The 13,140-nt window shown below is 36.5% G+C and overlaps 1 protein-coding gene across 2 annotated transcripts; it reads right to left on the bottom strand.

The window, feature by feature from the left end:
- Positions 1 to 2,456: 2,456 nt before the first annotated feature.
- LOC121774722 (DNA ligase 6) lies at positions 2,457 to 11,728 on the bottom strand. 2 transcript variants are annotated; one of them, XM_042171595.1, is made up of 19 exons: positions 9,421 to 11,728; positions 9,197 to 9,314; positions 8,982 to 9,063; positions 8,651 to 8,753; positions 8,456 to 8,552; positions 7,610 to 7,712; positions 7,166 to 7,276; positions 6,951 to 6,998; positions 6,133 to 6,230; positions 5,985 to 6,050; positions 5,345 to 5,504; positions 5,077 to 5,184; positions 4,197 to 4,246; positions 3,876 to 3,910; positions 3,725 to 3,786; positions 3,488 to 3,649; positions 3,303 to 3,391; positions 3,039 to 3,138; positions 2,457 to 2,889 (listed from the first exon to the last, which is right to left on the bottom strand). In XM_042171595.1, exons 1-19 carry the CDS (start codon positions 11,708 to 11,710, stop codon positions 2,581 to 2,583), a joined length of 4,191 nt encoding a protein of 1,396 aa, XP_042027529.1. In that variant the 5' UTR covers positions 11,711 to 11,728; the 3' UTR covers positions 2,457 to 2,580. The 2 variants fall into 2 exon arrangements, with proteins under 2 accessions (XP_042027529.1, XP_042027530.1); XM_042171596.1 differs by lacking the exon at positions 5,985 to 6,050.
- Between the last annotated feature and the right edge of the window lie 1,412 nt (positions 11,729 to 13,140).

The raw sequence follows: 13,140 nt of genomic DNA, 5'->3' as shown, positions 1-13,140 counted from the left end.
CTCAACATTCACTCAAAACATCAAATGGATTTCACTCATCTCATGGCGGAAGCGGAGCGCGAAGAACAAGAATACTACGAACAACATCGTGCCGCTTACGAAGCATATGTCGCGGCGAATACCCCCGCTCATCCTCCTCAACGCACTAGATCAAATCGCCGCTACATCCATCGTGACCGGGAGGGAGCCCACGAAAGGCTCGTTGCCGACTACTTTGCCGACCATCCGCGGTTTCCGGCAGATTACTTCAGGCGCCGTTTTCGCATGTCAAAGCGCTTGTTCATGCGAATTGTCAACACATTGTCCGCACGTGTTGAATACTTTCAAACAGGTGTAGATGCAGCCGGTCGGCAAAGTATCACGGCGTTGCAGAAGTGTACGTGTGCCATCCGACAACTCGCTACTGGGCAAACGGCCGACATCTTCGACGAGTATTTACATATCGGTGAGTCCACTGGAATCCTTTGTTTAAAGAATTTTTGCGAGGGCGTTCGTTCTGCTTTTGGGGATGAATTCCTTCGGGCACCCACCACCGATGATTGCCAACGGTTGCTTCGTCTTCACGAATTAGTCCATGGCTTTCCCGGAATGCTTGGCAGCATTGACTGCATGCATTGGAGGTGGAAGAATTGCCCGACTGCTTGGAGGGGGCAACACTTAAGCGGTCACAAAGGCGGCGGCCCAACACTTATCCTTGAGGCGGTCGCCGACTATCGCCTATGGATTTGACATGCATATTTCGGCGTTGCCGGATCCAACAACGACTTGAACGTGCTCTATTCTTCACCACTCTTCAATGATGTGATGAATGGTGTAGCACCGGCGATCGACTTCACCATCAACGGAAATACATACCGCATGGGTTACTATCTCGCCGATGGTAGCTACCCAAGGTGGTCGACGTTCGTGAAGACGCTCCACAACCCGCACGACCCGAGACGGGTTCTTTTTGCGCAGCGTCAAGAGTCAGCGCGGAAGGACGTCGAAAGAGCCTTCGGGGTCCTTCAAGCTCGATTCAACATTGTGAAGGCCCCGGCTCGGCTGTGGTACGTGAATAATATCGCCGACATCATGTTCACGTGTATTATATTACACAACATGATTATAGCCGACGAAGGGCCGAGGGCGGCTAGCTTCTACGACGAGGACGAAGCCGGAAGCTCAACAGCGAGGTCTCCCCCACGCCGAGGCGAGCATACGACGGTTGGCCAGAGGATCGAGACAAGACACACAATGCGCGATACTCGAATCCACAATCAACTACAAGAAGACCTAATCAACCACATGTGGGCGAAATTCGGCAACGAGTAGTGGTTTTTTTAATTTTTAGGATTTTAATTATGTAATTTTTAATTTTTAGGAGTTTAATTATGTAATTTTTCATTTTTAGGATTTTAATTATGTAATGTTTAATTTTATTTGTCATTTGTAATATTTATTGTGGTTTTTAAATGAATTTTAATATTATGGAAATGTTATTGTTTAATTGAATTTTAAATTAATTGTGCTCGTCCTTGCGGAAGAGCACAATTGTGGGTGTTGTGCTCTTGCCAGAGAGCATGCATGAATAGTACCGCCCAGGCCCACAACCGTGCCGCTGGCAAGAGCACGGTTGTGGATGCTCTTAGTCCCAAATAATATGCACTTTGAGTTCGACACATATTTTAATACAAAATTAGTAAAGTAAGAGAGAGATGTAGAGAAAAAAAATAATTAAAGTATGTTATTGGAGAATGGGTCTCACCTCATTAGAAAAAAAAAACTTTTCAAAATTCGAAATTGCATATTCTTGTGGGACTAAGAGAGTAGTATATAAGTGTGTATTCAGTTTTTCAGTTCGATTTTATGCAAAATCGAATAGAAAAGCCAGAATTTTGAAAAACTAAAACCATATTGAACCGAATTATCCTAAAAACAAATCCAAAAAACCAAAGTTGCAAAAATATATCCAAAAATATCTGAAACCTAAAATCTAAATTCCTAAAAACTAATCCAAAAAAACCAAAGTTGCAAAAATATATCCAAAAATATCTAAAAACCTAAAATCTAAACGAAAAAAAAACTAAACCCAAAAATTTAAAATTACACAATATATCCAAAAAAATGAAAATCTGAAAATTAATGTTCTGTGACTAACACAATTATATCGTATCAACCAATTAGCACATCAAAACAACTGCAATCTTTATAAAATCTAAATATTATTACATTTATTAATATAATTTAATACAAACATTTTTAAATATATTATATTATACATATTGTATATTCAAAAGAAATTTGATTTTTCTGATTTTTATACATCTGAACCAAATCGGATTGAACCAAAAATCCAAAATTTATCAAAAATTTAAACCGAACAAAACATAACTGAATTTTAAATTTTATTTTGGTTCAGGTCGAATATTCAGTTTTCGGTTATTTTGCTCATCCTCAGTTTTATAGTTACTGAATAATTGCAAAAAAAAAATCGATAGTGTGTTTACCAAAGATCACAGCTGGAGTAAGGCTATGTCTCAAAAAATACTGTACAAGTTTTTACAAGAACAAGAACCCTACCCTTACCCAACTGCATCTCCCTCATTTTTTTATTCCTACATCCATTTTTCTGGTCTGCAACCTGAACATATCAGCTATATCACAAGCTGTGCTGCAATCTTCAGGCTTTCTGTCCGTGACAGATCGAATAAATCTAGGAAATCTAACTGAAATACCACGCGATGGATGGACTAAACCAAGGGCAGCATGATGAACCGGTGAAACCGTGAAGTCTGCGCCCTTTATCTGCCACACGAGTTCCGCAGAAAACCACATGTCGGGTGTTTCTGCTGTTCCATAGTATGATGGCTTTTTCGAAAGAATTCTGTCTCCAGTGAAGAAGTCTTTCATCTGCAGAATTTAGTCACAACTAGTTATCTGTTGACATCCATCTTAACTAACAAGTACTACAGTGAAAGTTTCATCTTTGCTTAATGTTAAAAACTTTTAGCAAAGGCTCAACATAATCCAATTTCGTAGAGTTTAGCTTTTCGACTTACCTCTTTGTAAAAAGCATCTGAAAATCCTGACATGACCCGGCAGACGCTCTGGAACTCTTCAGTATCGGGATTGTAGCACGCCATTTGAAACGGACTGAACCTGGAAAACCATAAATGCAGTTTTACATGCGTGAAACAAAGATTCTTCTCGTTCTTCCCAGGAAGCCGTGTAAAAAAGACACTAGCATCGTGACTACACCCAGCACAGGATCAATTACTGCCAGATTGATGCTTAGTATCGTATTCATAGAGAGTATTATTTACCATCCTGCTTTTCTTCCATTCCCATACCAAGCACCTATAGGTACCAAGTCCAAGGAATCACTTAGCCCTTCAACATAATCTCTTTTTACCTGCAAGTAGAAAGGATGATTTGCTCATGGAGTAAAGCATTACACACCCCTTCATAATAAAATGTTCTAATAAAAAGATTCAAACGTATATAACACCTTCAACCAGGCATCGGAACGCTTTGATGGAGCATACCCAGAATCAACATCAAGAGATTTAACCATGATCCCTTCACATGAGGAGTGAATGGCGTCTGATAGAAAACTGCTCATCCTATCTGTTGTAGCTTCATTATTTGAAAAAGCATCTTGGGATTCGATCTAAAAGAGGTTGGTTATTTTGTAGGAACAGTGTAAACTCATTGACTCATTCATCAAAAAAACAGAGAAACTTACAGTCATTTCTTTAGCATATTCGAAATAACCTGGTCTCTCTTCACCAAATAAATCCTGCAAATCTGGTTCCCCAAAGAGAATGCGAAATTAGGCCACACACTATTTCATCCAGGACAACAGTAAGAAATGATCAATAAAAGGAATTCCATACATTTCCGCCTTACACGCAGGGGCCGATCCAATAACCTGCATTTAAAATTTTGTATGGATTGAGCAAGAAGTTACAAATGGATGCTTTCATAATAACACAACAAATTTTTCTAACAAAAACAAGAAAATGAAATCAGGAGCAAGTTGTGCACAAACCCAACCATTAGGTATGAGCATCTGTATGAGAGTTGAATGCATCTTTAAACTAGTTATCATCTTCATATGTATTCTTCTTTTAATTTTATTTTTCCTTATTCTCTTTGCGTATATGTAGTTTTGGGGTGGAGGTGCAGATTGTTAAAGGGCAGTAAGCAACACTTACTGCTCTCCACTTGCAAACATAATGTCAAAGACAAAAACGCATATGTCAACCTGCGAAAACAGAAGAGGTCAGATACAATAGTCTCCCCTCCAACAATAACTAGCTTCAGCACAGACCTACAAATATAGTATAGAGCTGGAACATGTAAGAAAGAGTTTGCCAGACCTGCTTATCTTAGGATATAGAATTTTAGTTTTTATGTTCTGATGTATATACTCCAGTATATTTTTTGTAGCTGCTATACATGGAGCCACAGTATACTAGATTTTCAATAATTCATGAGTTGATCTGTTGTTCCTTGAATCTGATTACTTTTCTCAGCGGAGGACTTAATGAGTATTCCGAGTAAACATATGACCCTTAAATGATCTTTATACTCATCTTCATATGAATAATGCCTTTTTAACTTTGAAGTGAGCAATACTAATAAATTTATTAGAAACTAAATGGCATGCCCATATTTCCATCGAAAAGGTGAATTTAGTAGCTTTCATCTTAGTATAAATTTTTTTGGTAACAAGTAGTCAGAAAAGTGGTTACTTTTATCCATTAAAGGTGACCAAATTGAGAGAAAAGAAAAAGAAAGACAATAACTAAAGGAAAATTACATAGTTAATAAAAAAGATTTGCAGGTTTCCATTTTTCAAATACAAACTCCAAAGTCTTCAATCCAAACACATAAGGCAGGGAACGCATGTGTTTAAAGTCAAAGTAAAATTTTCATAGATATATGACCTCTCTTGGATTGTAAGCAGAGATTCATATCATAATATAAAATGTTAAACAAACTTATATAATAACCTTTTTTTTTACTTGAGCAGATCAAGTCAAAATCATTTCCATGATCAGTTTTAAATTTTAAATAGTGACACTGTATAACCTTGATTTTATCTACGTCAACCATGGAATCCTTACTCCCTCTCTCCCTGGTTGATAGCTCTTGAAATGACATTAGCCTCCGATCATTATTTCGATCAATTGCAACCACCTGAACTCAATATAAATTATGTGTTGCTAACTTATGGTCCCTGTAAATCTGAAATCAAGCAATGAACAAATGAATTTGTAGATTGCTAATTTTAGGCGCATCTGCATCAGAATGCAAACAAATAACAGAAAAATAAAGAGAAGGAAGAGTGAAGATTGACCTCAGCATCCAAAATAAATGCTCCAGTAGCAGGCACACAAGAGTCGACGACTATCTGAACTAAATCTGGGAATCTTGATGTAGTTTCATCACCATTCCTCGAGAAGACACGTATAGAACCGTCTGCAGATCTATGAATTTGAGCGCGCTGGCCATCATATCTAGAAAACACAACGGAAATGAAATGTTCAGCCATTTCTAAATTGAACTCCATTACAGATAGCCATGCTACCAAGAACTATTCAGAGGGAAAATGTGCTCTCTTGTGCAAATACCATATAATTTAGGAAAAAATTGAAAATCCCAAACTTGGAACATTTCAACATTCTCTTGATGCTTAGGTCTTAACTAGACCAAAATACTTGCACAATGACTAAGCCGATAAGCATCGCATTCAACAAATTCACATTGCCCCAATACTTAAGCCAGAAACCATAATTCAGTAAAGAAAAAGCCCATTTCTGATGGAATAACAAGACTCATAAGTTCTGAAGAATTACTATGCCGGCGAGAATTGGAACTGAGTACTAGTTGTATAAATTACAAGAGCTAACTAGATTTCCTGGCCGCTTTTAAATTGCAATTAATATAACCAAAATTCAAGAAAGCAAATAGTTATAGCAAGTATCTATAGAACTGACTTATATTCACATGTGAATGCTCTGTTTTGGAAGATTTTCAGCACCTCCAGCACTCCATTATTGATTCTGAGATTATATACCATGAAATAAGGAGGCATACATAAAATAATCAGTTTTACATCAAACACAAAGTAAGTGGTCACAATACTTTGCAAGCATTGGCTTGATTGGTATGCCAGGCACCATTGATATGGTTGATGAAGAAAACTGGATCCCTTTTTCCACCAGAGATGGGATGAGTAAATCCTGTAAAAACAACAAGAAGAATTAACAAGTGCATAATATCTCAATCACGAACAACTCTCTACAAGTACCTATCAAGACGTACTAGTAACTACATGTGTTTGTGTTCGATCAACAAGATATAATTGTTGAAAGGAACAACCTTGCCACAAGGGACTCCACGAAATAATTAGGGCAATCATAAGATAAATAATACCTTACATCCAATATAACGGAGTCACATTTTTTGTTGGAATGAATTCAGAGGCAATACCAAGTTTCAGAGAAGATAATATAGTAGATCATATGCACTACTATACCACTATGTATACTCCAGCAAAAGTGTCAAGATTAGCTGATTTAGAGAAAGAACTAAATCCAGATAAGGAGATATTAATCACATGGAAAATAATAAGGAAAAGAGAGGCAAATCTCTTCTCTGTGAAAATCATTCAGCCATCCACGCACAATGAAAGGAGTAAAGGCTTCCCTTGAAGAGACAAGCACGAGAGGTGCTTGAATAATAACTCACTCAACTGTGTTGCAAACAACCTCACACATTCTCCACTAAAAAGTATGCAGGCATCTTATCTGATCTAATAAAGTTCATTTAAAGACAATAAATGGACAGTTCAAGATTTCATCTGTTTCACAGATACCAATCATATTCAATGCAGAAACAGAGTGTACTGATAATAAAAACAACCAACACGAGTTAGGCAGGACGACGGAATCATAACTTACCAAGTTCGGAACTATGTTGTATGCTTCAACTACAGCACTTGAGAGACGCTATCAAAAAACAAGGAAAAGCAGATAAATGAGCTAAACTGCAGCATTCTACTCATTGAACAGTTGATTAATTAACATAGCAGGATATTAAGGAGTATAACAGAATACAGAGCTTGATACCAAACCAAATGTAAGACAGCACACATAGAAACTCAAACTAAACAAACCTGAATGTCTTCCTTCAAGTTTTCAGCTGTTCCTTTATAATGCATTACAACGGCCTGGGCTAAAGCAGGAAGAATAGTTCGCATCATAGCTCCAATTCTTAAGTTCCTAACCTACATCAGTTAAAATGTGAAGTCACACGCACCCATGGTGTAACGCTACCCAATGACTAACAAGGAGGTAAAATAAGTTACAAGAGGGTACGAAGAAAAGTTTTCAGGTTATTTTTCAATTCTGTTCTCAGCTTTAGTTGAGAGACAGCGGAGTCTCTCACCATCTTTTTCAGCCAGGCGATTTCAGATCTCAAGGAAGATACAATGCTTTCATATCTTCTTTTATTTTTGTAAATGTTCATGTTTCCCTGTAACTGCTGCATGATCTTTTTCTATAGCCTTATATTTTGGTTTAAAATAATCCAATTACTAGCATAATCACTTTCACCGTACCAGAGTTCTGACGAGAAATTTCATCTCCTTCTCTCTACATGAGCACATGAGATTCACAATGAGGCTTTTCTTCCGGCTTGTACTGCCACTACCTGTTTGTACACTGATGAATTCAATGTAAAGGTGAAAGATGCTTACAGAATACAGTGGAAAGGAAAAAATCATAGCTCATACGATCGCCTGAACATGGAACACATTACTAACATACAAAATAATTCGACAAAAAACTCTCTAGTATCGTAACACAAAATTTTCAGTTCATTGAAAAAGTTATTGCCCAAACCAATTTAGAGCCTAACAAAAGAGCACATAAAAAATTTAGCACTTCTCAGCTGTGCCGTACTTGTTATAAAGTAGTACTTGCATTCAGGATTTATAAAACCAAATTTTGCCTGAACAGCAGGCAAAGGTACCAAAGTAAGCATGCACTTGAAAGAAAATGAAGAGAATGATAACTAATCTGAAAGCTATAACTTCTGAAGATCAATAATACATTGACATGTTTCCCATTGGTTGATCAATTAAAAATAGTTTCAAGAGACAAAAAACCACTAACATAATAGAAATATATTGGTATTTACTAGTAGAAGATATACTACATTATAAAAAGGGGAATACATAAAACTTAGCATGACATAAGTAAATGCAATATTTTTCATCAAAACCTTGAAAAAAGAACATTAGTTGATACTATATTTCATGGCCTTACCACTCCACATAAGACACAGCTCAGATTCATGGAAATACATTTTTGGCCTTGTTCTCATGCAATTGTTTGAGGCCATGGACCAAAAGATAAATGAGTTGTCTTTCTACATACAAAATCCATAACTAGGATATCCATACCTTATCTTCCGTAAGACAGAATACACTTGCCGGATTGTAAGCGCTGCTGGAGGAGAGAGTAGTGATTGTGTTTGCCGGCAAAGCTGAGCAACATCACCTGATAGAATATAAGTTACTCAGCAACAAAACAACCCACCAGTGCCACAGATAATTGTACAACATAAGGAGAAAGAATTCAAACTATATTTTGTGTACCAAGATCACCAAGGCTATCATAAAGATTCTTTATTTTTGATTTGTTAGTCCCACAAGCCTCTTCAAGGGCAGAAACAACAATGCCACCACCAATATTCAGTTCCTACAACATCACATACAGAATAAAGGATTCCAGAACAGAAATTTGATGTGTAATGTAAATAAACTATACATGTACAGCTAGATAGGTAATAAAACAAAGGATAGAAAGAATTTTATCGGGTGGAATTACATTTCCAGCTCTTGTATTTATATTGAACTGTTCCAGTACAAAATTTATATAAAAATCTAGAAAGAATGTAATGAAAAACAAGATTGAATATAATATTACCGTATTTTCATGCTCAGGAGCAATCCTATTTGTGCACAAATACATAGCAGGAAGAACATCCTCTGGTGAAAGGGCCAATAAACTACATAATGAAGTATAATGGATGATAAAAAATAATAAGGCCCAGCCCGATCAGTTGGAAAGGGAAAAATTAAATACTAGCATCAAATGCATATAACAGACTCATTTTTTATATCAAATAAAAGAAAACCGACCTCCTAAACATGTTACACATCATTGATATAGCTTTATTCCTGCCCTTTTCTTCTTTAACCAAATCAAAAGTACGGGCTATATGAATGTATGGAGCAGGTTGTCCTTTCCTCCAGCATGCTGGAAAGATTCTAACCCTTTAATAGCGTGCTACTGAAGCAATAATCTCCAAAAATGAGACATACAGTAATAATTTACACAGTCAGATGACCATAAATTAACTAACCATGTTCAATAGGGGAATAACGCTCAAGTGGCAGAGATACACAATCTACAGAAAGATTGTCCTTTGATAAATTAGGGAAAATAATATCAGGCTTGATTTCAACAGTGTTCCTCTGTTCAGCATGACCTTCCATGGAGGAGATTCTACTTGTACACTCAGACTCTTTGAATTTATCATTACCCAGCAAATTTTCTTTACTGTCATTGGCAGTGCTAGCATGGTTATTGTAATATGTATCCAGAGCCATATTGATGTCTCCTTTGGTCTTCTCAAGAAGTGATGCTGCATAGCTTCTTAATGATTCACCACCATCATTCACAAGCTGAATAAACTGATCCACCTCATCTTTGTACAACTCAGTAACCTCAGCGGGAAACTTTTTTTTATCATTGCAACAATCACTAAATTCAACGTCAACTTTGGTCTCTTCAGAGACAACAGGCAATTTGTTTTTAAAGAATTTGGTTATGGTAGACTGTTTTGAATCATTAATATTCCGGGTTAAACCAACTCTTGCTTTCTTTGTACCCTTGTTATCAAGGTTTCTCTTCCTTTTGCCTGGAGAATTAGCGGTTTTCTTTATACTCTTAGGACTAGGTAATTTAAAACTCTGACTCAGAGGAACAGTCTCCGAGTGATCAGTCTTGACAATAGATTTAATGGGCGAAGCTGGTTTAGTTTCTGGACCTTCATCAAAAGCACAAGAGACCAATACACCAGGACGGACCTGTTCATGAAATTCCGTTTCATGCTCATAAAAATTAGAAACTGCTTCAACAACATTTCCACCTGAACTTTCAAGTAAGTCCAATATCTGAGATAGAGTGACCCAACTGGGCAGGCAGTCCTTCATATCCTGTGCAGATTTCTCCAAACAATCTTTTCTGATATCTTCTGAATCACTTTGCTTATGTTCCTGTTGAGGACACGGAGATCTCCTGTCACTCTCCTGTTCCATGTCAGTACAACAATGTGATGCAGAGGAAGGGGCATCCTTTTTTTCTTCTATTATTACATCATCAGACCTGGAAGGTATATCCTTCCCTTCATCCACTGCCTTCGCCCCACCACGAGCAAAGCTCATCAAAAATTCCTGCTTGATGGCCATTTCATCAACCAAACCAGCAAAATGCTTTTGCATTGCATTGGCATGCTTGATGTCAATTTTTTCAACATCAGCACCAACTGTGGGGATAACACGCTTTGGCTTCAAAAACTTCACATACTCTCTAAGCTCATCATAGTTAGAATGCTCGCTATATGGAACTAGATGAATCTCAAATGAGTCCTTAGTTCTCACTGAGAATTTATTTCGCTTGAGTTCGTACGTCCACCCAGTCGGAACAAAGCCTACAACCTTCGAATAACCTCTCTCACTCATAATCTCACCGATCTTCGTGAAGTTAGGTCGAAAATATGGCCATGTCTCGCCCAACACATTCCAACCAACGACATGAACATCGCTCTCAGACTCATCCAGTGTAAAAACTCCCGTCTCTCCCAATTCCAACGCGCGTAAAATTGCCATCTTCCTCTCATTCACATGAATCTTCCTCTTACACCTCCGAGAAATCTCCAACAAAATCCTCTCCTTCCCAATAACATACGTAGCAACCAAAAACAGCACATTCTTCGCATTCTCAAATCTAAGCCTCTCAATCACCCCAATAATATAATCAATCGACTCCTCCTGACTCGGAAATACAAATTTCGGATTACAATAGGTCGTATCCAGAAACACAGCATCAGCACCAATAAATTCAGAGATCGCATTTTCGTTCTTCATTTCCTTAGAATACCTAAAATCACCAGTGTGCACATACCTAAAATCACCGCCGCCAGAGGTGGTCGGCACCTTGAATAGGAACTGAACTGCGCCGGGGCAGTGGTTGGCGTCGACGAGGTAGACTTCGGAGCCATCGATTAGTACTTTTTGGGCGAGAGGAAGGGGGGAAATCAATTGGCGGGGAATGTGGAGGATTTGGTGGAGGAGCGTGGCGGTGGTGGCTGAGCAATAGATGATTCCAGTGGTCCAGTGCGGGGATAGGCCGGTGTAGTGATCGGAGTGGAAGTGGGAGAGGAAGTAAGAGAGGGAGAAATTGGGGTCGGCGTGTTTGAAGCCATCGACGATGAAGCGGGAATGGGGAATGAATTTGGAGTAAGGGAGGGAAGCTGGGGGAGAGGTGAGGGGGCAAGTAGGGGGTGGCGGGGGCGGAAGAGAGAGGGAGGATAGGGCGGCGCAGTGGAGGGCGGCGGTGGTTAAGTTGAGCGGTTCCGGCGGTTTGGACATTGCACAATTTTGAGCGGTTCTCTATTTTGCCTCGAATCTAATTGAATCAGTTTCTAATTTCCCTATATTCGAAAATAACAAAATAAAAAGGCAAATGGCACCCCACTTTGAATCGTTAATCTCGCAATTACACTACTCCTACTATTCTTATTTTGGCTCGTTTAATAAAAATAGACTGATAATTTTATAAAATTAAAATTTGAAAATTTATAAACTGAAAAAAATTCACAACCCAAATGAGTAAATGACCATAAATTGAATATAGCCCGCAACCCAAAGCCCTATACAGTGGGCCGAAATGGTTATCATTATTTTGTCTATTTTCATTACTTTTTTAAAAATAAATAAAACTTAATTATATATTTTGTTTAAATGTACGTTAATTCACCATTCAAAGTTATAGTAATGGTACTATTTTTTTTTACAATTATTATAAATTAAAAAAGTTATACTACTACTTGTTGGAATTAATGCGAAAAACTAAAGAAGATTGAGCTGAGAAACAAGAAAACTCTAAGGCCATGTTTGGTTGCCAGGATTCTGTCTGGGAAAGTAATCTGATTCCTTAAATTTTAAAATCCTGTGTTTGTTTCCGTTTTTAATCAAACTGGGAAGTAATCAAAATCCTGAAACAAGGAAAGTTAGTACAACTTTCCAGGATTCTGAATCCTAACTTTTCTTAGGTATTCTTTTTCCCAGTTTTAGGATTCTTACATATTTAATGCAATATAGTATAGTTTATTATTATTATTATTATTATCATCATCATTATTGTTATTATTTATTATAATGTTTTAAAAATAATTTAAAAGTATAAACTATACTTAATTTCAGGATAATAAATAACTATAATTCAAATTATCATAATTATAACTATATTATTAATATTTATTTTTATTTTTATTATCATAATAATAATAATTTATTAAATAATTAAATATAATTATAATTATATGATAATATAATAATTATTAATTTATAAATTAGTAATTATCAATAAAATTGTAGCGAAATTTTAAATTATAAAATTTATTCAATTAAAAATTAAGTAAATATAATGATAATAATAATAATAATCTTATTTATTATTATATTATTATATATTATGATGTATAATCCATATTTAAACTATCCGTCGTAATAATAAATAAAATAATATTATTATTATCATTTGTAATTAATAATTTATTAAATAATATGTTTTATTATTTTTTATAAATAAAAAATGATAAGTATATTTTTAGTTTAGTGTTTAAATCAAATATATACTTTCAAATCTTGATATTTTCCAAACACGGGAAAGTAAAGTTATTAGAAATCATATTCCCGGGATTCGTTTTTCCATGAATCATTTTCCTTGCCAACTTTACTTTCCCGCCAACCAAACATGGCCTAATTGACTTTTTGCGGAATCGAGAGGATACAACTTG

This window comes from Salvia splendens, chromosome 17 (assembly GCF_004379255.2).
Source record: "Salvia splendens isolate huo1 chromosome 17, SspV2, whole genome shotgun sequence".
NCBI classification, from domain to species: Eukaryota; Viridiplantae; Streptophyta; class Magnoliopsida; order Lamiales; family Lamiaceae; genus Salvia; species Salvia splendens.
Note: the sequence above shows the minus strand (reverse complement) of the source record. Positions and strands in the feature narration are given on the sequence as shown.